Here is a 25,875-nt window from a genome sequence, read left to right on the forward strand (position 1 = left end):
TGGAAGGAATGCTGGTTCCCTAGGCGGCGATGAGAAGAGCACATCTGGGGGGCGTGATGTCCAGAGCCCGTGGGAGGTGGGTGTGGAGCCTGCTCTGAGGGGGAGGCCCTGGGAAGGCTCCTGGTGGGCACACTAAGGATTATCAGCATCAGGCCTCAGTCCCAAGGCCAGAGCCCAAGTTAGTCCTGCTCCCTGCCTCAGCCAGAGCTCTCTGCCATCAGAAACGGCAGGGTCATCAGGAGAAACAGAGCTGAGGACTACGGAGACCTCTGCACCCACCCAGGCCTTGGCCCAGGACAGACTCATGGCCCAGCAGGAACAGGAGATGTAGGGTCAGGGGTGCCCTGAGCCCTCAGCCAGGAGCTTCTAGAGCTGTGGCTCTTTCCAGTCCTGTGCCTTAGACTTCCCTGGGGAAAACGAGGCAGCACACAGGAACCCCCTCTCACTGACCCCATACCTATCACCACTGTACCTACAACTGGAGGGCTTTGTAAATGCAAGGGGAAATCTCATCACTCCAGGTCGTTAATAAAATCAAGATACTGAGGGCGCCTGGGTGGCTCAGTGGGTTAAAGCCTCTGCCTTCAGCTCAGGTCATGATCCCAGGGTCCTGGGATCAAGCCCCACATTGGGCTCTCTGCTCAGCAGGGAGCCTGCTTCCCTTCCTCTCTCTCTGCCTGCCTCTCTGCCTACTTGTGATCTCTCTCTGTCAAATAAATAAATAAAATCTTTAAAAAAAATAATAAAATCAGGATACTGTGATTTAGATTATAACTTAAGCACCTCGCTGTGCTTCACAGAGCTGAACAGCCAATCTTCCCTGCTGGGCCATTAAGGAAAAGGGAGGCCTGGGGACCTTCGGGTTGGGGGGTGGTCTGTCAGTGCTTCTCATCTGGGCGGGAGCCCTCTCCCTCACTGTCCACACCCCTCATTGTGGCATAGGACAAATGGCCTTGCTTCCATCAAGGTCACTGTGGAAGCCTAAGAAACCTGAGGAAAGAATGACAGGTTAGAGCTGACCCCCTTCCTGCTACAAGTGAGAGCTGTCCCCTACCTGTGACTGGTGAGAGCCGACCCCTGGGACAGGTGACAGCTGACTCCTGCCTGTGACTGGTGAGATCTGTCCCCATCCCTGACAGGTAAGAGCTGACAAGTTGAGAGCCATCCCCAACCTCACAGGTGAGAGTGGACTTCCAGCAGCCCTGCTGGAGTCTGAGTCACAGCCAAGACAAGTTTCGGGAGAGGAACAGTGAGGTGGCCTCTGAGAGTGACATGGTGGGGCTGGTCAGGGTCAAAGTCCTCCCAGTCCAGCCAAAGTGGGGCTTTGCTAAAGTCCAACTGCTGGGCCAGGAAGGCAGGACTCGGGGACACTCCCCCACAGGAAGCCTCTGGGATCTGATAGGGGAGGCACATGTCTTTCCTCAAGTTAGTTGAGCTCTCCTGGCATGCCAGACCCCAGCCTGTCTCCCCACAAGGAGAGGTGACCCCCAGGGGAGAATCCAGCTCACCCCATGCCTGGAGGGGCCTGACATGAGGCAGGGGCTCAGGGAAGCTGCTGACTCACTATGTGCTCCCCACGTGCCCACCACCAAACCCCAGAGGGCTGCCTGGGTTGGCAACCCCCACCAGGTGTCCCGGGGAGTCAGGAGAGAGCTGGCTGAGGGGGCTGGGGGCTCACCTCCCGCAGGGGTATGATGAGGTGGCAGGCGTCCTCCTCCTTGCTGGCAAAGCAGATGTAGTTGCTGGAGATGAACATCTGGCCAGGGATGTGCAGCTTGTTGAACGGGGTCCACAGGGTACAGCCTGTGTGGCCATCCAGGCGCTCATCCCTGGGCAGCCGGAATGTGGCCCGGTAGCACTCGTTCTTGGCTCGGGCGTCCAGGTCTCTGGGGAAGCACGGCAGGGTAAGAGAAGGAAGGGGAGAGTAGTCAGGGCCAGTGGGCCTGCAAGGGGGCTGCCATGTGGGATTGGGCTCTTTGGGGTCCTCCCGTGAGCAAGTCATGCCCAGGGATCTCAGAGTTCAATGGAACACACTTGGCAGATGGCCAGATACCACAATACACATCTGTAAGACCAGCAGAGATTGGTCAGCAAACAGCACGCCCTGGAGCCCCGAGGGCTCTGGAGGACAGCCAGAAGCTTGACAGGATTTGACAAGTCACCTGCTAGGTGCTGAGGGCAGACGGGGCCCAGGGCCTAGAGGCACCCCACACCTATCCGTGCCTCTGCCCTGAGGCTGCTGCTCCCACCACGGAAGACCTGGCCCCATGGAGACACCCAGATGAGCACCTCCTGAGCTCAAACCTGTGGTACTACGGATGGACACCAAGGCACGCCTGCCTGATGACCTTGAGAGGTGGCCACCTGGCACCCTGCTCTTGGCCCACTTGGTGGCTCTTTCCTTGTAAGCATCTCTCCCCCCAGTGCCACAGGGGCTGCTGGCCGCCTGAGCAGGGCCTGGCGGGCACAGCCTGATGGACACTGTCAAGTCCTAGTCCTTGCTCGTTTCCTTTCTGGAAGGTTCTAAAAGCACCCCGTCACTGGCATAAGGAGAGTGACGTCCTTGGATGGTGCCCTCCTGTAACTATGGGCAACCAGCCCTTTCTGGGCCCTCCCACCCAAGGGGGCTGCGCACCGCTTCAGAGCTGAGATGTTTCTGTGTGGCCGGGTGGGCCGGGGCAGCGCCTTCTCCTCCAAGAAGCCCTCGCTGTCCAGCAGCTGCCGCATGGCCAGGTTGGCCAGCTGCTCCATGAGCTTGAAGGTCTCACCAATGTTGAGGAACATAGAGAAGAAGAGCTCCTGGTCCCGTGTGTCCACACGGATGCTCTCAGGGAAGAGCAGAGTGGCATTCTTCTCCAGCCTCGTGACGTCCACCCACTGCACCACCAGGCTCACTGGACACCAGCAGGGACACAGGCTGGTGGGTCACATGGGCCAGAGAGTGGAACAGCTCCGGCGCCTGAAACCCACCAGGAGAACCGTACCCGAGGGTATCACGGACCGTAGTGGGGCCCCTGCCCCTCCCCCATGCCTGAACCTGGCTGTGCTGGGACGGGGGTTCCTGCAAGGAGGGCCTGAGCCATAGGGGTCTCCTCTGGACCCCCGGCCAAACTAGCACCCCACCCTGAGAACATCCTGAGGAATATCTGCCCCACAAATGGCTGAGGGGTGACAAAGGGCACAGGAAGGTGAGCCAAAGGGGACTCTGCCCCGTGAGGAGGTGCCAGGTAGGAGGAGGGCAGGGGAAGGGTGTGTGCACAGGTGTGTGCACAGTGGGGCAAGGCCTCGCTGTGCTCGGAAGCGCTGAAGCCCTGGGAGCTCTTTCTGGGGGTGGTGTGGCTGCCCCGAGGCCAGGGCTTCCCCCAGCAAGGCCCTTCCACCACATTCTGCCGCTCGGGGATGGCAGCGGACCTAGAATGTTCTGACTTCAAGGAGAGCAGAGAGCCCCTGACCCGTCATTCTGGGAAGAACCCATTTGGTAGGTGCAGGTGGGCCAGGTGCCTGCCTGCCTCAGGTCGGGGCCTCCTTGCTGTGAACTACGGAAGTGCACTGAGTTTCGGGGAGACCCTCTGGGGAGGAGGGTGGTTTGTGGGTACAGAATATCAGGGGGCCATTTCGGGGGAAAGCCACTCAGGAGCTCCGGCGGGTGGGAGAGGCGGGGACGGCTGGGGGGCAGGGTTCTTGGGGCCACTCACCTTCCTTCCCCAGCAGGAATGAGTAGAAGCACAGGTGGTTGACGCTCAGGTAGAGCCAGCCCTGCCGGGGCACACGGCCCTTCCAGTAGCTGCAGGAATAGTAGTTGACCAGCTTCTCCCCTTCGGGCATCCCGAACTGCTTCCGCATCTTCAGCTCAGCCTCCTTGAACTTCCCAGGGTCCTCATCTCCCTGCGGCTGCAGGTTCTTGTTCTCTTCTGCGATGATGCCCTGCAGGGGGAAAAGGGAACTGATTCTGGCAGGCCCTGGCAGTGGGGGAGGCGGGGGGGCAGGTGCCTCAACCCAGGACTCCTGGACGCTGGCCTCAGGGCCACAGGCTGGCGAGGCTGAGGCACGTGGTGGGACAGATGCCAGGCAGGTTCCCTCAACCCTTGAGCTGATAATCCCTCCAGCATGGCTGACCAGAAGTAGGGACTCTTCAAATAAACATTTATTTCTATGTAAACTTTCTGGAAAATTTAATAATGTGGTAAAAAACACCGAGTACAACAGTGTTTTCAGTAAACATGGAGCCTCCCTCTTGCCCACTCTAATGGTTCCCTTCCGACATGCGGGCACCAACGTTCCTTTGCGCAAACACATGGTTTTCTCTTTCCCTCTTTCTTTACCCAAATGGCATCCAGTTGCGGCAACGTTCTGTGAAGTGCTTTTCTCTTGAAAAGGATGCTCTGTATTTCTTTAACTTTCTCCCCACTCCCTCAATATACCAGGCGCTCCTGCTTCTTGACCCCACCCCCAGACCAGCTGCAGGCCCCTCCCAGCTCAGGACATATCCATGCTGTGCTCTGCTGGCATCTTCCCTGGTCTCAGGATGCCCAGAGGTATCACCTGGGCCACAGAGCCAGCCCAAGACCTCTTGAGGTAAAAGATGTTCTTAGCACCCTTGGCTCAAAACATACCTGCAAATTTTCCAGGAGGATGATTCCTCAATAAATGAAGGTAATTCAAGGCGAGTGTTTGGGGCCTGGCCTACTGCTCCCACCATGCCTCATGGTGGCTTCTTGCCCCTCCATCCAGAGGCAGGGCGGATTGCCAGGGGCCTGGGTGAGGGCCAGAGGTTGCAAAGCACCTGCCTTGTTACTAAGGCCCCACCTTTGTCTTCTGCTGCGCTCAGTTCCACTTGCTGGGAGGCTAGGGAAGCAGGTCCACCAGTGGAGTGAGGATGGGCCTTCACCCACACCCTGCTGCATCAGTCACCTTCCTGGGTCTCAGTCGGAAGCTCCCTCTTCCCTTCTCCCCGTAGCTGGGACCCCGAAGCAGGGCGTAGAGGGGCTGACCTCTCCTGCTCTGCGGATGTACTAACGTATGTATTCTGACCCAGGGAGAAGGCCCTGGATGATTCAGGTGAGCCCAGTATATCATCACCAGGGTCCTTGTCAAGACACAGGAGGGTCAGAGCCGTGGAGGGAATGAGAGGACAGGAGTGGGGAGAGAGAGAACGTGATCTAGGGTGCCATGCTGCTGGCATGCAGACGAGGGAAGGGGCTCAGAACTGAGGAAGACCGGCAGCCCTGTAAAAGAACTGGTGGGGAAACAGGTCCTCCCCGCCCTGAGCCTCTGGAAGGAGCCCCATCTGCCCACACCTGGCGTTTAGCTGAGACCTGCTGAATTCTGCTGACTTCCAGAACTCCCAGCTAACGGACCTGTGTGGGGCCTGAAGCGTATGGGAACTTGTGTCAAGCAGTAATGGAAATGAATGCATCCTATTGTGAGAAAGTATCCTTGTTGTCTAAACTCTTGGATTTCCTGGCTCGAAGCTGTTCATGGCATTTTTCTCTTTTCTAAAACTCTGCTTTTCTTTTTTTTTTAAACTTTTTAAAAAAAATTTTATTTATTTATCAGAGAGAGAGAGGGAGAGAGCAAGCACAGGCAGGCAGAGAGGCCGCAGAGGCGGAGGGAGAAGCAGGCTCCCAGCCGAGCAAGGAGCCCGATGTGGAACTCGATCCCAGGACGCTGGGATCATGACCCGAGCCGAAGGCAGCTGCTCAACCAACTGAGCCACCCAGGCGTCCCTAAAACTCTGCTTTTTATAGGTGCTCCTCCTAGTTCCCTCCCAACCTTGCTCGTTTGAGGCTTCCCGCTTTGGTCCTGCATCCCATTTGCCACAAGTCTGCTTATGTCTTAGGTCATTCCCTGGACCTGTTATCTTTCTGCACTGTTCTCTCGTTTCCTACGGAGTTAACTTCTGCCCTTTACTAATTCCTTCAGATTTCCTCATTCTGGGCTTAGACACGCTAACTTACTGAATTTGCTGAGCTTGGGTCATGAAATTCCACCCTCTCTTCTCCTCCCAAGATTTAAGCCTTCGAATGTCCCGCTGTGTCCTCCTTTTGCTGCAGCCTACAAATTTGGAGATGCCATGGCATTCTGAGGATCATTCAGTTCTAAATGTTTTCTTTTCTTTTTTTTTTTTTTTTAAAGATTTTATTTATTTGACAGACAGAGATCACAAGTAGGCAGAGAGGCAGGCAGAGAGAGAGGAGGAAGCAGGCTTCCGGCTGAGCAGAGAGCCCGATGCGGGGCTCAATCCCAGGACCCTGAGATCATGACCTGAGCCGAAGGCAGAGGCTTAACCCACTGAGCCACCCAGGCACCCCTCTAAATGTTTTCTAACACGCATTTCTTCTTTAAGCCATGCGTCATGGAGAAATTTTTTCTTCATTCTGTTGGTGACTTTGTTTGGGTCTGGCATGCAAGAAGCATACAATAATGTTGCTTTATTATTATTATTATTCTTGCCCAGCTTGCTCACTGGGAGAAGGGAGACTTGCCTCTGCTCTCCTTGCCTTTTCTCGTGGAGCTACAAAGGTGATGTGGGTCCTGCTTGGAGCCTCAAAATGCACAAGGAAGAGCCAAGGAGCTCGTGCCGTCTGCCTGCGTCTAGAAGGTTCTGGAATAATGAAGATATGGAGACCTTCCCAAAGCAACCCTGCATGGCTAAACTTGGACCCAGTAAGAGCCCTCCAAGAAACCTAATCTAAGGCAAAATCACAGGACAGAAAGACGACAACGCACAGGCCCGTGTGCTCAGGTAGAGGCTCGTTACCACATGAATGAGCCCCTGAAGAGAAGCTGAAGCATCCCTGTGGGTTTTGACACACAGCTCCAGTTTTTACTACTGTAACACACCCCATGCAGTGTACCGCATGTGACTGAACTGGATGAGCTGGGTGCAGGACTCGGTAGGAAGTGCTCGATAAATGCCAGGCCAGCAAGCCACTCGGCTCTGGCTCTGCGGAATGGACTGTGGCCACTTCCCCTCCCCGCCTCAGCCTGGAGGTACGTTTCTGCTGCCAGCACTGCAGGGAGCATCCTGGGACCCATGTGTCGACCTACACATGTGCCTATGCTGTGGGACCAACACCAGGCAAGCCTCTGAGCTGCATCAGAGGCTCACGCAGTTGTAATTTCCTAAGTGAAATGTACCTCCAGCTAGCCTGGTACTTCTAGCATTTCCCTGTTCTGTGAGCCACGGGACTGACCGTCAGCAATGCATGCCCCCTGCTTGCTCTAAGATCCTCTGCAGAGGACAGAAAGTCTTGGCTAAGTGCAGGCTGGCACCGGGCCGCCCCGAGAGGGGAGGCTCTGCCTGGCAATGAGTTCAATCAAACGCCCCTTCCTGGAGCAGAATGGGAGCACACGGTTGCCTTTGCAGATATTAAAGGGAAATGAGGGCCACACCACGCTGTCTGATGAGTAAATGAGATGACACAGGCCAACACTGCCCGCCTCGAGCCGGGCATGGGAACCAGAAGTGGAAAAGGTGGACCTTACGTGGATCTTGCCCTTGACAAAGGTGGTGATGTCTTCCTCATTGTCGAAGATGGACAGCGTCTGGAGTAAGTTATTTTCCAGCCATTCCCAGTGTTTGGTGATCTCTCTGCGGGAAGAACCTGGGGGAGGTTTGGTGGAGTAAAGAGGAAAATCATTACACTCACCAGGCCTTAAACACAAGTTCAGTGGCTAACATGGATGACCTAATTTGCTCTACCCAAGAGACTATAATCTTGAGGCTGCTTTCTCTTTTCCTTCCTCCAGTGTTCTGTATGGGTACATGACAGTAGTCATGAATGGTCCCAGTGAACGCGAAAATAACTCGGGCAGAATGGCAGTCATGTGCAAGGTAAGGCCTGCACCTCCCCTAACACCACAAAAGAGTGGCCACTATTCCCCATATGCCCTTCCAGAAGCAGTCTGTAGGTCTGTGGGTCTGCTAGGTTGTCACGATTTTCCTTCAGGATAAAGGATTTCCTGTGGTCTCTGGTATGCAGGGGACTAACCAGACACAGACTTGGTGTAAAGGACTGAAGTCCTCCAGACAGTTCCTTCTTGTAGGACTCCAGCCCCCTGGCTGGCTAGTCTCCTGCTGCGCATTCTAGAGGCTCTCACCCCATCTCTGAAGCCAGATGCAGCCACCCAGGTCTTCGCCTGCAGCCTCTCCTCACCATCCCTGCTCACATCCCAGCCCTGCTTCTGCCTCCTCCAGGAAGCCTGACCCCGTCAGCTTCTGGCTGGGCCCCTGTGTCTGTCCCGCCTCGGAGGTGGTCCTGTGCTCCTTAGGAAGGGGCCCTGCGGGGCATAGCAAGTCTACTGGTAATGGAAAAACTCAGAGAGGGCAGTTCACCACAACTCCCAAAGGGCGGGGTGGCTGTTTTCTCTGCCCCCACCCCCGGAACTAGGAAAAGGGACCCCTGGAGGAGAAGCAAAGGGTGAGGGAAGTCTCTGCCTGGCCTGCCTTCCCCTGCCTCTCTGGGGTTTTGCTTGTGCCTGGCAGGGGCCTTTGCACTCAAGAGCTGTTTTCTGAAGAAGTGAACACAAGAAGAAGGGAGAGGGCCCTGCCTCCTCCCAGCTGACCCGGGGTGGGACAATCTATGGACTGAGAGTGCCAAGAAGGCCCAGCTGATCCCCTGTGACATATGTCACATGGAGGGAGCCAGAGCAAAGACACAAGATCAACACAGCTGTGGACCACAGACATTTTTGCTAGGCTGCCTGATTCTCAGGTAGCCCTTCCTTCCCTATCTGGCAACACTTCCACCTGCTGGAGACTCCTGAGCCCACCCTGGCCAGGTCGAGTTGGTCGCCACCATCTCCCCTGTCCAGGGCACTTGCTTATTGCTCTGGCACATATCACAGCCCAGCTGTGTCTTGGTGAGGGTTAATTGTTTCTTTACCTTTACCCAAGGCGCTCACTACTCTATAACCATTCTGAATTAGGGCCCTCCCCCTCCCCTGTGGGCCAGCGTGAGGCTGCCTCTGTGAAGGCGATTAAAACCCAGGATCAGGCACCTGGGTGGCTCAGTGGGTTAAGCCACTGCCTTCGGCTCAGGTCATAATCTCAGGGTCCTGGAATTGAGTCCCACATCGGGCTCTCTGCTCAGCAGGGAGCCTGCTTCCTCCTCTCTTTCTCTGCCTGCCTCTATGCCTACTTGTGATCTCTCTCTGTCAAATAAATAAATAAAACCTTTAAAACCCAGGATCATATGACTTACAGCGAGCCACAACACACAATCAACGGGACCCTGGCAAGCCCCTTCAATCATCCATAAATGACCTTTCCCCCCATTTTTCTTTGGGCTTCTCATGTGGCCTCTTTTCCCTGGTGTACAAAGGCCAAGGTCTAGCTGCTGGGAGAAGGGGTTTCCCTCTTCTTCTGCCAAGATCCCACGTTTGAATTGGGAAGTTAAATCTGCAAGCAATGCAACTCAAGCGTGTCATTCTCTTTTACACTCGCGTTCCTGGCAACCTCAAACAGAAGAAATCTTGTCCACACTACTCGTGTGGATCTGTGTGCATTTAAAAGAATTATTAGTTAGCAGCAACTCAGTCTTCATTTAGCACTAACTGAACACAAACTATGCCATCTCTGTGTGTTAGATTCAAAGACTATAAAGAATGTAACTGCTAATTATTATAAAGTCCTATTTTGGCTTTCAGACCTTTTCGTGATGTCTCTTGTTTATTTCTTAGAGAATCTTGGAGACAGGGCCATTATTTTCATTTCACAGGAAGAAACTGAGGCACAGAGAGGTTAAGTAAGTGGCCCAGTGTCACAGAGCTGGGAAGTAAGCAAAGCACGATCCTAACCGAGGCTGCCTAAAGAGAGCTGTGAATGGAGTGGGAGAGCCCGTGAGCCTGCAGTGTATGAGATGCTGGTAAAGACACGGTGAGTCCAGGGGAGCAAGAAGGAAAGATGGATGTTTGGGTCTGGGGAATCTGGTTTTCCATATGAGCTGACACCTGGGCGGGGTCTCAACAGAGTGGTAGGTAGGTGGATGTAGGGGGGCACCAGGCACAGGGACCAGGACAGGTGTGGCTGGGAACTTCAGGTCCCGTGAGTGTCTGTCTGCAGGCTCAGACCTGGCTACAGGCTGAGGGGAGGACAGGAATGGAGGCGGGCTGATCCCGAAAGGTCTTCAGGGGCAGGCTAAGGAGTCGGGATTCACTGGGCAGGTGTAGGCATGACCAAACCTGGTTTGGCAGAGCTGGAGGGGAGGGGCGTGCCCAGTAGAGGTCAGGGCAAGGCTGGGAGGCCTGATAGAAGCCGCAGCAGCTGGGAGCGTGTGGCCTGAGGCTAAGGACTAAGGCTCTCCAGTGTGGCCTCCCACCTCCCTCACTGCCTCCAGACCTGTTCCCTGACAAAGAACATCAGGGAGACAGAGGAAAATCTCAAGGGCCCATTTTAGACTCACGTCTCTCGCTCTAGCCCAGGCACACACCAATCTCCCTGGGCCCCACCCCCTGGAAACCCCTCTCTCCTGCAGGCTCTGGAACCAGGAGTAACAGGGTCCTGCCATGCCCCACTTGGCTGTGGGCAAACCCAGACTTGGATTCATACACAGGGGAAAGGGCACCTCCATTCAGACCCACCCCCAACCATGGAGGAGGCTGACTTCCAAAGCCAGGATCCCAGCTGTGGATGCTCGTCACCTTTCTCAGGCCTCCTAACCCCCTCAGGGCCACTGCTTCCTCATCTTCAAAATAGAATCCCCCCCTCCGCCAACGTTCCACCTTCTGGAATTCTTGAGAGATTTGCTAAGTGCCTGGCCTGCAGGAAGTGCTATCTGAGTGTATCCGTGAATGTGTCCAAGTGACCTCAGCAAGGCCAGTACAGGCTGACAGGGACCTCTTCCCAGACCCTGGCAGGGTGGTGTGTGTCTCTGCCCGGGAGGACAGCCACCGCTGTCATTATTGGCAGCAGCTGCATTCCATCACGTCTCCTGGAACATGGAACAGGCCGGGACGGATCCCAGGGGAGCTGTGGGGAGGGCTATGCTCCTGAAAACCTGGGGTCATACAACGTCTCCACCAACCGATTAGTCCATGACTGTTTCAGGCAGCCTTCTCTTTAAAGGCACCTTATTTCATATATATTAATTCCCTCCCATCACACTTGAGACCAGCGGCACCAGCTGTAACTCAGGCCTGAACGGAGCCCCCCAAATACATGTCCTCTCTCCATGGGGCCCATTACCACGTTTGTGCTGAGGGACACAACTGGTACCTTGGCACCCCACTTGGGGCCACTGGCAACAGCAAAACCACCCACAAAACCTATAAAATGCCCAAAGTATGGCCCAAAGACCGCAGAAAGGACCCCTGTTTTATCATCTGACAACTGCTAGAAGGCAGAAGGATGTATTGTCCCCCTTGGGCTGGGAACCCGAGTGTCGGGCGACTCAAGATGCTCATTGCACATTTCCATGACTGTCCACAGGGTGCCCATCACCATCTGAGCTGCCTTCCTAAGCAGGATGCCGGCCTGGCCACGTGGGCTGAAGGAAAGGCAGCACTGGGTTCTCCAGAGGCAACATCCAGCCCAGGAATGCAGGCTGTGTCCCCTTCCTCCCGGGGTCCCCCTACTCGTCCACAGCAGGCCCTACCCAGCACCTACCACACGCCACTGTCCAGTAGACCTGCGAGTCCTGGGTCTGGTGCAGGATTCGGTAAGGGGCCACGCGGGCACTGGAGTCCAATACCACGTCCAGGGTGCCCACAAGAAGACCTGGGGGCAGAGCAGAGAGAAGAGGGTGAGGGAGGGCCACACTCACAGCTGAGCCCTGGAGGCTGCCCAAAATGGTGGCACCGCCCTCGATGCCCCAGCCCAGACGGAGACACAGCTGGCACCTCCCCCATCCACCAAAGGACTTCTTTTTCCTCTAAGGCCTATGGAAAAATCCCCTCCCACTTCTTCCTGGCAGCTTCTGCTCATCCCCAGACTCACAAACACTTGGAGGCAGGGGCTGAGGCAGGTTTTAGGGGGCCTTCTTTATAAGCTTAAACCATTCTGGAAGGCCCTTTTTAGGAAAAATTAGGTTGTTCTTTAATTTTTAAATTTATTTTAAATATTTTTTTCAAAAATTTTTAAAAAATTCTCAAAGATGAGAAAGTACAACTGTCGCAAATTAAAGACAAAAACAACACCACGGATATCACAAAATCCAGACAAAGAGTACAGTGTGTTTTATTAACTTCCAGACACATCTCTTAAGGTACATTTCCCCGACATTTTTGGCCAAAAATTTCCGTTATCAATAACAGAAGATAATGTAGTTTTTTCTCCGCCAAGTAATCACAAATTTTTATTCTGGGAAGTGTTAAGGAAGTTCCTTGTGGCTTCAAAAATCATGACTGAAGAGGACACAGCAATTTTTAAGACTGTCCAATTTGGGAAAACACTTATCCAGTGTTTTCCACCTCTGAAGAATGTTAGGACATTTCAGATTTTCCTTCTCCTCACGTACAGCCTTTGTCAATGACACGATCTCCCCAACAAATCAGAGGTGTCTGCCTTTTACCGCTGTGTTTGATTCTCTCCTCTTTGTTAAGTGAATTATCAAGCTCTCTGAAAATGTGTTCACTGTTCCTATTTGGAATTTATGTTTTCCTCTTTGATGAAGTGCTGCATTTGGTATGCTCTGGAAATAGTCTGTTACCATTTTCCTGTTGATGTCAGAATAATTTTTACTGATTGCATTAACTTGAATATAACACTTTCATTTCATATTCCATTTTTAATTATTTTTCCCCTCCCCAGTCTTGAACAAAAAAAAATTACTGATTACAAAAGAAGGTACCCATCGCATACACCCAAGTTAGGAGCCTGTAATCTTGCCTATTTTACTAAAATGTTCTAAAATGTCTCTCTACATAGTTGTTAAAGTGGCATATATTCAAGCTTTACCAGTGTGTGGAATAAACTTTTTTCATGGCTCCTGTTGGGGTTTCTCTTCTGGTCTTGGAAACTTTATTTCAATGCTTATTCTGTTGGCATATCCATGTTTCGAGACCTGAAAGCTTTTTTGTGGGCAGACCATCTCATCATACTCAGACTCTTCCTCCTTCTTCTCCCCCACCCCCCTTTTTTTTTTTTTTAAGATTTTATTTATTTATTTGACAGAGAGAGAGAGAGCACAAGCAGGGGAAGCAGCAGGCAGAGGGAGAAGCAGGCTCCCCACTGTGCAAGGAGCCTGATGTGAAGCTCGATCCCAGGACCCCAGGATCACAACTGGAGCCAAAGGCAGACGCTTAGCTGACTGAGCCACCCAGGCCCCTCTTACACTCAGATTCTTCACTGAAGGATCCAGGCTCGCATCTGTTTTTCAAAGCCATCCTGAACAAAACCATATCCCTAACTGTTCCTTCCTTGGGGAAGATGGGGTTCAGGAGGCCATGATGCCTATGATGGCACAGGGAAGGCCAGGCAGAGGCCTGAGCAGGACTCACCAAACCTAACTGGAATGGGAAGTTGAAGGAGTGGTTCCTGGGGTGGGGTAGGGGAGGCCTGGCCTCCATCCTGGCAGACACAGAGAGATGCGTGAGGTGGGAAGGGCCTTTTGTGCACAGAGGGTCCCAGCCACCCTCTGAGATGATCCTCAGAAGCACAGAAAACCGAACAAGCCGGTGGGAGCACACTGACCAGACTGGACATACTGGTATGCTGGTGCAACGAAACAAAAGGTTCTGGGCACTATGCCTCGTCTTCCTGCCCTGGCTTGCAGTAGCTTCTGAGGCTGACCACTGTTCAGACTGTCCAGAGGGGCTGCTGTCTCACCTCCGCTGAGCAGCGAGTCCAGGATGCAGGTCTAGCCCTGGCTCTCGGGATTGCTGAGGCTGTGGAGAGGCAGCCCCAGGCAGTGAAGGGAACAGTTTTTTTAGGAAAGGGACTGTGTCTTCCACATTAGGAGGTGTGGCTCCAGAGAGGGTGGCAGAGGACATCCATGGGAAACTTCTGCCTGCATCTGGCAGGACTGTCTTCACTGCTCATGTTTCAAATCAGGATGTTTCACAGAAATTGCTGTTGGTAACTTGTAAGATGCGCCTGCAGTTTTGCACGGCCACAGTGGGCCACTGACTGGTCTGGCCCCCAGTCTGCCCCAGCTCAGTGCTGGGGGGTGGGGTAGGGGGGTGGGTGCAGCCACAACGGGCTTGGAGCAGGAGGGACCTCAGACCACACCTGCAGATGGCACACCCCATGGGCCTTCCCTGGATCCCAGGTGTCACACGACTTCATGAGGTGCCTGTCCACTGTTACCGGTACTGCCCAGGTGGACAAAAGGGCACCCTGGCTGGCTCACCAGAACAGCCGACTCTGGTAATTAGGCACGGCCTGCGTCTGCCGCTCCAGGTCACCAAGAAGCAGGAAAAGTGGCCGAGGAGAGATCGACTGGAAGGATGGAGGCTGAGGCCAGCAGCAGCTCGGGGGACCTCTGATCTCGCTCAAAGGGCAATTTTGGGGGGAAGGAAAGAGGCAAAAGAGAATGTGTGCTTCTGTCACTTGGCCGCTCAGAGGCACTTGGGGAAACAGAGGCAGAGGACGAAGCCCGAGGAGGCGTCGCCGCCTTTCAGCTATGAATCCCACTCCAAGAGGCTGCACGCGCCTGGGCTAAGCCCCGGGGAGCTCACGGGCGCCGCGTCCGGGCAGAGGCCGCTGCCAGCCTTCCCCTGGGCGCCCTGGGTCAGCCGAAGTCACCCACCCCCTCCCAAAGACGGCACCTTCGCCTTCCCCGGGTCCTAGGCCCGCGCCCCCCGCGCGCCCCCGCCCCCGCCTCCTGGCCGCAGCCCCGTCCCCCCCCACTGCCTCGAAGACACCCCCTCGGCCCTCCCCAGCTGCGCCCCGCGCCCGTCCCGGCCCCCCGCCAACGCCGGCGCGTCCTCCCCGCCCGGCCCGCCGCCACAGGCCCGACCGCCGCGCGCCCCTCACCCGTGAGGCCGCCACCCTTGCCGTGGCCGCGGCGCCGCTGCAGCACGAAGAATGGGTTGGCCCGCTCCGTCACCCACAGAGCGTTGGCCACCAGCACCTCCTCCGGGCCCAGCCACATCGTGGGGCCGCTCCCACCGGGCCGAGGCCGGCCAGGCGGAAGCGCCGCCGCCGCCGCCACCGCCGCCGCCGCCGTCGCCGCCGCCGCGGGAGCCGAGCAGGCGGGGCGGGGCGGGCGGGCCGAGCGGGCGACGCCCCCTGGCGGACGCGCGGATCAACACACGCAGGTTCCGGGCCCGCCGGGCGCGCGCACCTCCCTCCCCCCCCCCCGCCCGCCCCGCCCGCCCCAACCCCCCCGCTCCCGCCCCTTCGTACCCCTCGCCCCGCCCCCGGCCTCCAGTGCCTGGCTGGCGTGGCCCGGCGGTGTCCACCGCCCTCTCGCCCAGGCCCGGCTGCTGCAGACTCATCTAGGAGCGACCGGCCAGCCCCGAGGACACGGGCCAGAATGGCTGAGTGCCCAGGCCAGAGGAACGGGTCGTGCAGAGAGCCGGGCCCCTGGCGTTTTGTGAAAACCAGTCCAGGGGCTTGTGGGGACAGAGGAAATGTAAAGAAACAGCCTTTGCAAAAACACTTTCGGCTGATTATGCTGTGCACCCCAGGGCGTGTTGACTTTGCAAAGGGCTGCTGGGGACGGGTGGAAAAGATTGTCGTCATTCTCAGAGTTCTGACACTCGGGCCAGAGACTAGGAGAACCGCCCGGAGCGCCGAAGCTGGCAGGATCCTCAGAAATCCCTGCAGTCCACTTACCTGACAGATGGGGACGCTGGGGCTGGGTGGTGTAGGGTTCGGGGACAGGGCTGGCCCTGGGACTTTGGGTTTTTTTGCATAGGCAAGGGTGATGAGGGAGCACGGGGCTGGCTGAAGACAAAGCAAAAGCTGGCGCCTTGCACCCCCCTCTCCATCCGCTCTCCCTCTGTCCTAGTGTAGCATCCCTCAGGCAGCCATGACTGCCATGAACAATAAGCAAATAGTTAACTTGCAGAGCTCACAATCCTGCTAGACAGGAGTCTCCCTTGGTTTACAAATGTTCTAAATCTCACTAACAAAGACGATTGATAGCAGGATTGCAACAACCCACCAAAAAGTCTCCCAATTATCTTAGTGTTAATGGCTGGTCTAAAGACAACAATTATCCAGCTGCTAAGGCAAGGCCTCCGGTAGGCCTGGGACATCCTGGCACCTTGTAGGCCCTCTTTAGCATATGAAAACTCCATTGAAACCTCCTTTCCCCTCACCTTCCCCCAACCGCAGGGTACATAATCTGCCATCCCTCACAACCCTGGGCAGCAGCTCTTCCTGCCCACGGGTCCTGTCCCCGGGCTTTAATAAACCATCATTTTGCACCAAAGATGTCTCAAGAATTCTTTCTTGGTCATCGGCTCTGGACCTCAGCCCACCGAACCTCACCTAGGTTCTAGAACTTCATCAAGGGCAGGATTCACCACTACCACCACCCCCGGGGATGGGGGTCCCTGCTCTCCTAGCGCTAAACCCCCAACACTGACCCTTTTGAGGGAAAGGGGGAGCTGTGAACTCCCTCTGGGGCAATCCAGAATGTCCACGGGCCAGTTGGGTGGCAGGATCAGGCTGCTGGCCTGAGCCTGCCAGGACCCCGAAGGAGGGCAGAGGGAAAGGGGCACTTTGGGATCATCCCGGGAGTATAAGCTGGCTGCCCATTGGGTTTCTGTCACTGGTATTCAAGAATCCAATATGATAGATGGAGGTAAAGTAGGCATTTTCATGGTGGACAGCCAGAGTAATCAAAAGTCCTCTGAAATATTGCTTGAGACTGAATTGAAATGCAGAGGCCATTTTTCCCCTAAGGCCTTGGAAGCTTACATTGATAGTGTGCTCTTGGGGAGTAATCTACCCTCAGGAATTTGGAGTACTTGTTAACACCCTGGGAGGTGGTAAATGGTTATTTTGTTCTTTCTCAGGCTTGAGCGTGCATCAGAATCAAACAAGGCTTGGTAAAACACACATGGTTGGGCCCCACCTCAGAGTGTTTGCATTTCTAGCAAGTTCCTAGGTGATGTTGATGCTGCTGACGTGGAGACCACCTTTTGATAACTATGCTTTATAAGAAGGAAAAGAACAAACATTGAACACTTAGGCTGTGCTAAGCCTACTTTATTTTTCCCCTTCTTCTAAGATATAATTCATGTTGCATAAAATTCATCCTTTAAAGTGCACAGTTCAGTATTAGTATATTCACAGAGTTGTGCAATCATTACCACTAATTCCATCACTCCAAAAAGAAACCTCTTAGGGCTGCCTGGGTAGCTCAGTCAGTTAAGCTGCTGCCTTCAGCTCAGGTCATGATCCTAGAGTCCTGGGATGAAGTCCTGCATGGGGATCCTTGCTCGGTCAGGGAGCCCGATTCTCCCTTTTCCATGCTCTGCCTGCTGCTCCCCCTGCTTGTGTGATCGATCTCACTCTCTCTCTCTCTCTGGCAAATAAATAAATAAAATCTTAAAGAAAAAGAAACCTCTTACCTATTAGTAATCACTTTCTACTCCCCAAACCCCTCCACCCCTGGCAACCATAAATCTCTTTCTGTCTCTCTGGATTTGCCCACTCTGGACATGTCCTAAACATGAAATCATACACACTATGTGGCCTTTGTGTCTGGTTTCTTCCACTTACTGGAATGTGTTCAATGTTCATGTTGCAGCAGGTATCAGTCCTCATTCCTTTTTAAGGCTGAATAATATTCCATTGTAGAGGGACACCTGGGTGGCTCAGTTGGTTAAGCAGCTGCCTTCGGCTCAGGTCATGATCCCAGCGTCCTGGGATCGAGTCCCACATCGGGCTACTTGCTCCGCAGGGAGCCTGCTTCTCCCTCTGACTCTGCCTTCCACTCTGTCTGCCTGTGCTCGCTCTCACTCTCTCTCTTACAAATAAATAAATAAAATCTTTAAAAAAAATATTCCATTGTAGAAACACTCCCCTTTGTGTTGAGGTGCACAGTTGGACATTTAAGTTGTTCCCCCTTTTTGGCAATTATGAACAATGCTTTTGTGTGAACATGTTTTCAGTTCTCTTGGCTATGTTTCTAGGAGGGGAACTGCTGGGTCCTGTGGTAAAGCTGTGTAATTCTTTTTCTTTTTAAGTAGGTTCCATGCCTGGTGTGGAGCCCAACATGGGGCTTGAACTCACAGCCGAGTTCAAGACCTGAAATGAGATCAAGAGTCAGATGCTTAACCAACTGAGCCACCCAGGTGCCCTTATGTTTAACTTTTTGAGAAATCACCACACTGTTCTCCAAAGCTGCTGCACCATTGCACATTCCCACCAGTGATGGCTGAGGGTTGCAGTTTCTCCGTATCTCCATTTGTTATTGCTTATCTTTTTTTTAACACAGCCACTTTAGTGAAGTAGTATCTTATGTGGTTTAGATCTGCCTTTCCCTAATGACTTATGATGTTGGGTATCTTTTCATGTGCTTGATGGTCATTTGTATATCTTCAGTAGAGAAATGCCTATTCATATGCTTTGCCCATTTTTCAATTGGGTTGCCTTTTTATTGTTGAATTATAAGATTTATTTGTAATTCTATTTTTAAAAAAATATTTTATTTATTTGACAGAGAGCACAAGTGGGGTAAGGAGCAGAGGGAGAAGTAGACTCTCTGTTGAGCAGGGAACCCAATGTGGGGCTGGATCCTGGGGTTCCAGGATCATGACCTAAGCTGAAGACAGACACCTAAATAACTGAGCCACCCAGGTGCCCCATATATATTCTAAATACTAGACTTTTACTGGATAAGTGATATTAAGCCTACTTCTTACATTCCTTAAACTCTAATCTCCACATGTTAACGTTATGAGGTATTTTATGATCCCTACATGAGAGACGATACAACTGAAATCCAGGCAGAAGAAATTACCTGCCAAGTTCATACTAGTGAGTGGAAGAGACGGTAGCGATGTCCAGACCTTTTTGGGAACCAACTCTTTTCTACACATGTTGGACATTTGCTGCTTTTGTCCCAGCATCCACTTCTTTGTGTACATCATGATTTTGTTGAGGAAACCCCACCTTTAGAACTCTCAGCTACCATCTTTCCAGGAAAGCCACATTCACTCCATGGCTACAGAAGTGAAGCACATGCTGGCCTCAGCCACTGGCACACATCAGTTCTGTGACCACAGTGGCTGGTTCAGCGAGAGGGCCACAGGCCTCCAACCAAGCCAGTCAGCTCAAGGAGATGCCCATTCCGGTCTGGGTTACCTCCAGGACCCCAGCTCCCACGCTGATGGTGCTACTGCCACCCTACACCTGAGCCTGGAGCCTCCCTGGGGGGAGCTAGCAAGTGTGTCCTGGTGTCCTTGTTTGAGGGCCAACCTGTGCCGCAAGGGACGTGAGGACAGCCCTGGCATTTTAGCTTTTGGGAGCCACTAAGGTCCCCTTTTGCTCAAGACAGTTTGGGTGGGGTTTCTGTCACTTGCAACCAAGGGAGTCCTCGGAGATACAGATTACCATATGGCCAAAGCAGATTTGTCAATAGGTTTTTATTGGAACGGTTATATTAGCAAATCCCCACACATACAGGTATACACTATCAGCATGTAGGTATAGACCATACCATTTCACTACTTAATTATACTTACATTAACCATATGGACCTAGGCATTGTGCTGCCCAGGACATTTCAAAGGGCTTATAAGATCTGCTTGCCAAGAAATCAGCTTACATTCTATTAGCAGGTATCTGTATTTCTAGACAAGGTAACCCCCCTTCAGTGAGCCCCTAAACTAAGCAAGTGATCAATTTTGTTTTTTTGGCTATTTGATGTGTGTTCTTTCTGGCACAAGCTATCCACTGGTGAATGAAAATTCAAGTGCATAGTATCCCTTTCATCCCTCAAGGTAGAAGGGAAGTCATTTGCCACATTTAAGTATATCCCAAGCCTCCCCCACCCCCAAATTACCTGTGCTACGGTTAGAAAAATAGTTCTGTATGCCATCCTCTGAGATGTTGTGCATAGTTAGCAGAAACTCAGAATGAGAGGAGCTCTGTGAATGACCCAAATGTGAAAGGGGTAACTTGAATATTTTAGATGAATACAAAAGCTGCTGAGGGTCAAAAACAATTGTGATGTGTGTAGCCTACGGCGCTTTGGACCAACTCCTGCTCTCACACAGAAACAGGACTGTTAGCAGGTGAGGGCTGTTCCCTGTACCAAATATTATTTCCTAGCTTGGGGTCTTTTTCCTGTTTCTGTGATTGCAATGGTCAGGTTTCCTTAGACAGACTCATGGCCACTTGCGAGTGGACCTTGCTTCTCATTCTCAGTTTTAGACTTAGCTTTCCATTCTGACCCCAGCACCAGCCAAGGGCGCCCCTCCTCCAGCTGGGTCAGCTGACCAGGGAGACGAAGGACACAGCACCCTCTCCAGGACGGTATGTGTCATTACAGGTGGGGCACTCAGTAAAGGTGCTAGGACCCTGACACTGGCCACAGCTAGTGACTTGGTCCACACAGCATGCTGGCAGTCAGTAGGCAGTTAACCTGCTTAGGAACAGTGTACTTGAGTGAAGGGAAAGAAATGGCCTGGGTGTTAAGAGTCTACCTATCCCCCATCCCCACCTTTTGTTTTTACAAACACCTCCCTCAGTACCTACTGGTCACTAGAATAGTCCTTTAATATCGCACAGTGTGAATACCCTTGGATTTAATTGTGGATGAAGGATAAATCTGAAAACATATTAGAATTCACTTTGCGTTGGGTTAAATTTGTAAAAATATAGCTCAGAACAATCATCTGTAGCGTTTGACAGTTGCCAGTAGGTCTAAAGAGAGCTGGAGAGAGAGAGGGTGATAGTCCGCCTAGGGGATAGGTTGCTGATGAAGGCCAGCTGGGCTTGTCAGATGACCGACTGACATGAAATGCGTCTTCCCTGCATGCCTGCTCACCCAAGTGGATGACGGTGGACTGGTGGGAAATGAGCTTGGTTTCGGGCCAGCACTCCACTGGGTGGGGGCCCCTTGAAGTTGTGTCGCAGGGGATTAAGGATCCACTGCAGCTGAGAAAAGGCTAATGACATTCTCCAGCTTTTCTCGGCTTTTCTACCCAAGGACAATGCGTGTGGTTTATAAAGGCGCTTTCCCTGATTTTGATGACCACCCTTGCCTTGTGCACCAGGGTCTCTGGAAGCTGCCTTTGGCCCCCCAGCAACACTCCCCAGGCCTGCCATTCCAGAGAAAGTCATTCCTTTCAGGATGCCAAACTGGGTTAGCGCCACCTCGAACCTCTGTCTTTTGTGGTATATGCATGTAGAAAATTCAAAGGGAGGGACTATGAAAGCCCAGGATGGGGTCTGCATGATTCCAGCAGCACTGAATTCTTCTGAAAGTTTAATACTCAAGTATGCATGAAATTCCAAATTAAAAAAAATTTTTTTTTCTTGTTTTTTTTTTTTTTTTTGTCCTGAAGAATCTTCCTTCTTCCCCAAGTCAGAGTGAAGAAAACAACAAATGGCTTTAGCTAAAGTGAACAGCAAGGGGGAAAACCCCAGATAAGTCCCAGGTCATGGACTGGGGGCCCCCACAGGGTCTCATTAGACCACGAGAGACCAAGAGAGTCAAGTTTTGGGGAGATACATGTCAACCTTTGACATGTCCTGTCATCCTGAGATCCCCGGCACCCCATTCCTCTCCACAGTCACAGGAGGCCGGTGGGATGCCGCTCTGGGGAACGCAGGTGACTGCATTCCATGTCTGCTGGGGGCCCACCAGACTCTCTTCTTCAAGGCTCAGTTTGTTGAGATCTTTCAGGATACTCCTAAGAAAGACTACACACTCCTTGACCTGACGGGCACCCCAGAGGAGCCCCATGGCCACAAGGGGGCTGGGAGCCCCAGAGTGGGGTAAAGGGGCTCAGCAGCTAGGGGAGAAAACTTTCTCCTTCTGCTGTGCCAGGCTCTTCCTGCTGTTTTGCTGGACAGTAAGAAAAGCACAGGTCCATGCAACCAATACAGGCACTTTCCCTCTGGAAGGGAAGTTTTTCAGTCCTGCTAAAATATCTGTGGATGTTATGTGAACATATATACTCATTTTTTTCCTTTTCCCAGTGGGCTTTGGAATGATTTACTGATAAGGTCACAAGGGCACAACTGCTCTTAGCAGGGAGGACACTTCTTTTAAGCTGAGGGTGTCACAGTGGTCCTCCTATGGTAATGATCTCTTACTCAGGTGTGGAGTTAGGAGTGAACGCTCTGTTGAATCACTCCAAACTCTGATTCTGGGAGTGAGTGAGGGCCAGTCCCTCTGCCTGTGGCAATGCGGTCAGGCCAACACCTCCTTTCTTGAAGAGGGAAGTGACACTCAGTGGTTTTTCTAAATTGGTCGCTGTCTGGAGCTCGTTCTATTCATACCTTAAATGCCAGGGTCCCCAGGGCATTTTCCCAAGCCTGGCTCTCATAGCACCGGGCAATATTAGCCCCACACTGGCCTCCACCATCATTGGAAATTAAGGGAACACTAGGCCCAGCTGGACACCCACTCTGGGGGGTTCTAACTCCTGTGAGTAAGTGTGTGTGTGTGTGTGTGTGCGCATGTGCCTTGTGTACACATATGTGTGTGTATGTGGGGAGAAAGGCGTAAGGGGGGAGGAGAGAGGGGAGAGGGAGGGGAGAAGAGGGTGGGAGGGAGGGGAGAAGAGGGAAGACAGGGAGGGGAGATGGGGGAAGGGGGGGCGCGTAGGGGGGAGGGGAGAAGGGGAGAAACAGAGAAGGCAGTGGGGAGAAGGGGGAGTGGGAGAGACAGAGAGGGAAGGGGGAGGCAGAGAGGGGAGAAGAGGGTGGGAGGGAGGGTAGAAGGGGGGAGACAGGGCGGAAGGGGGAAGAAAGGAGAAGGTTTAGGGCATTGGGGCCTACTTTGGTAGGCGCAGGTGACAAGTTCATGTAAAACACAGCTTCCCAGGGATTCCGATGTGGAGGGGCCCCACCTTGACCCCCTTTTCTCTACCAAAACTCTGCCTGAGCCCGAGAGCTGGTTCTCCAGGCCTCCTCTAGAGGCCCTGCCAGACTGAGATGGAAAGCGTCCTCACCAGGGTGCTCTCTGGGTCCCACCAACAACCCCCATGTCACCGAGACTGCCAACCTGGTCTTCTGCTTCAGCCTCCTGGCACCCTCCTTTCCCGCTCTAGTGGGACCTGGGGTCAGCCTAACTGTAGTGCTCTGCTCAGCCCAGGCCCTTTGGGGGGGCAACCTGTCTGGTCCAGATCCACCCGGGGAAATGAGATGCCCCCTCCCACCACCCTTGCCAGTCTCAGGGCCCTGAGGCCAGTCACACCTCTGCATGGCTGCCCTGTGCGCCTCCTCCTGCACTCAGGAAACCCCCCTCTTCCTGACTCGCCCCCATGGTGCCTGGCCTCCCACCGCAGCTGGCTGTTAACGTACCAGTTTCTCTCACAGCCTGTCTTCACGGTCACTGGGGTGGCCCGAGCTCTGAGTGTGTGTGTTTAGTATGAGGTGGGCACTTAATCAAGGGCTCTTGGAGAGAGTGACCTCATAATCTTGCCTTCTCCCTTTCAAATTCTACTTCCTGGACATCAGTGTTTGTGTCTGATGACGTTTAGGTGCCGTGACTGCTTCACAAGGGGACGTGACGCGAGCACCACCTCCTCGCTTCCCCGGAGCAGAAACCGGGTCTAAGCAATCAAGGTCAACAGCAAGAGGACACTTGGGATTTGCCCTCAGTTAAAACCAGTTTCACTGAACATGGAGATGGTGGAAAGAAGTGGGTGTGGGCAATGATAACAAGCAAGGAGAGTTCACGAAGCCTGCAGGAACGCTCAGTTCCGCAGGAGCTATCAGATCCATCAGATTCAGTCATCCTGTCTTGTCTAAACCCTTGGAGCCCATCGCGTTTTGGAAGCTGGGCTGTTGGGGGCCTTGGGGTGGCTGGCGGTATAGGCCTGGCTCCCAAGTGCAGAGGGTGGGGGAGTTTCTCTGAGCTGGGCCTGAGGAGGAGCTGGGGGATGGAGCCTTCCTTCCTGAGCAGGGCTCCCCAGAGTTGCTGAGGGGTCTGTCAGCAAGGGAGTAGAGCCTGTCTTCCCGTGCAGTGGGGGGTGGGGTGGGGCAGAGGCAGGCAGCCCTGGATGGACTCGCTGCCCACTGCAGCCACCAACGGGCTGACTCCAGGCCTGGCCTTCCTATTGTGCTCTGGCTCGTAGAAAGTGGGGCAACAGAGGGGGAAGGGGAAGATGGGGGGAGGGGGGATGAAATGGGGGAGGCAGAGGGGGAAGGAGGAAATGGAGGGGGAAGAGAGAGGTAGAGGGGGAGTGGGGAGACAGAGGAGGAAGGGGGAAGCAGAGGCTGGAAGCCAGGTCCAGCTCAGAGCAGTCCGCCAGAGGGATGAGGGTTTGTGGTAGAAGCAGCTAGTTCCTCTGTGCCTTCTGTTCTTCAAATAGTAACCCCCACCCACCAAAAAAAAAAAAAACAAAAAAAAACAAAACCCTGATCAGAAGTTATTTACACGTCCTTACTGATGACCACTGTGACTGTAAGTCTTGCTGTGGTAGAGATGCTCATAGGTCAGGGGAGGAGTGTCTCTCCATAACCCCCACCCTGCCTGTATCCTGCCTGTATGGTCGATGAGCTGCTCCCCAAACCTCGAACTTCTCTGAGGCAAGGGTGCTGAGGTTGTCCTCCCCAAGTGTTCCTGCTGTCCAGGGTCCCTGAAGTGGCTTCCCAGAGGGGTCTCCAGCTCCCACGCCGGCAGAGAGGCTGTTATTTGGGAGGAACATTGCTGTTCCCCGGGGGGGATGTGACCTCCACGCAGAAGTTACCATCTGTCCTGACAAAGGCAGGACATTCTGTAGCTGAGCAGGGAAGTAGCCTCGATTTTTAGGGAGAAGGTGTCGAGCTGGGACCTGAGTCACTATTCTGAGTGACTTCCCCTGTAAGAAATGCCTCCTTGGCTCTTTGACAGTGAAGGCGTGCCCTAGATATGCCAGAAACTCAACTATTGTTTAATAGGTAGATTTCTGAGGGGCCTGAATCTCTACCTCCTTCTCGTGCGATTTCATTCCTTTCCCAGAAAAGTAATGTCTCGAGTGCAATGTGACGCGTATGCTTTTTCCAGACGGTACAAATCAGGAGAGAATGCTTGGAGAGGGTCTCAACCCCGGGAGCAGAAGATCAAGGTCGTGGCGAGGACTGCATGGCCAGAAGTGAGCCATCTTCCCTGTCCCAGGAGCCAAGCCAAACAAAGCTCGGGTGTGTGTCCCAGAGTGTCTGGTACATGGAGTTCTCATCTCCTCCAGGTCCAGTCCCTTGCCTCAAAGCCGCATGCGCAAAGCTTGTCTTTCTGGACAGTGCCCTCTTGAAACTGTTTATCAAAAATATGTTTATAGTACAAAGACCATAAAAAGGAGGGGGAACTTCAAACAGAAGCCCTTGGTGGATGGTAAAAAAAGAAAAAGCTGTTGAGACCTTACAAATTCCATGCTGTTCCAGCCTCGAGTGATTAGAAACACGATGCTGCTGGTCACTGGGAGGCGACGCTCCTGATGGCTCTCTCCACCGTCTTTCTCTGAGGGGTTGTGATTGGGGGGGCACGACCGTGTTTACGGCGTCTTACAGGGATGATGAGAACAGACACGTGAGGAAGAGAAGCCAGCAGCACATGGGAACATGGTGAGCATTTGCCTCAAACTCATGTTTCACGGAGTTGATAAAAATCGACAGGTGTGTGTGTTTGTGGGTGGGTGTGGGGGGTCCCAGGTCCACGTGGTTTGCTGCCAGATCTAAGTCCAGAATGTGGAGGCTGGAGTTTCCGTTCTCATGCCGGGGATCTGAGGAGTTGGATGCATTTACATCTTTACGTGGCTCCCGTGGGTAGGAGAAACGGCCTGAACTGTGGTTGTGTCCTTGAGTAAGAAGGATGCCTC

At 53.4% G+C, this 25,875-nt stretch overlaps 1 protein-coding gene across 3 annotated transcripts in view; it reads right to left on the reverse strand.

The window, feature by feature from the left end:
- The window catches only part of TBC1D9B (TBC1 domain family member 9B), a 38,970-nt gene extending 23,838 nt beyond the window's left edge, over positions 1-15,132 (reverse strand). For 2 of the 3 annotated variants that reach the window (XM_045069355.1, XM_045069354.1), the window contains exons 1-6: positions 14,918-15,132; positions 11,609-11,719; positions 7,489-7,607; positions 3,696-3,924; positions 2,636-2,894; positions 1,679-1,886 (exon numbers count right to left, since the gene is read on the reverse strand). In XM_045069355.1, the coding sequence (XP_044925290.1) occupies positions 1,679-1,886; positions 2,636-2,894; positions 3,696-3,924; positions 7,489-7,607; positions 11,609-11,719; positions 14,918-15,035 (1,044 nt within the window). In that variant the 5' untranslated portion in view covers positions 15,036-15,132. Of the gene's footprint in view, positions 1-1,678; positions 1,887-2,635; positions 2,895-3,695; positions 3,925-7,488; positions 7,608-11,608; positions 11,720-14,291; positions 14,410-14,917 lie in introns of those variants that run through there. The other variant, XM_004759003.3, reaches the window with a different exon arrangement.
- Positions 15,133-25,875: the final 10,743 nt, after the last annotated feature.

This window comes from Mustela putorius, unplaced genomic scaffold (genome assembly GCF_011764305.1).
Source record: "Mustela putorius furo isolate JIRA1106 unplaced genomic scaffold, ASM1176430v1.1 tig00003923_pilon_pilon_pilon, whole genome shotgun sequence".
NCBI classification, from domain to species: domain Eukaryota; kingdom Metazoa; phylum Chordata; class Mammalia; order Carnivora; family Mustelidae; genus Mustela; species Mustela putorius.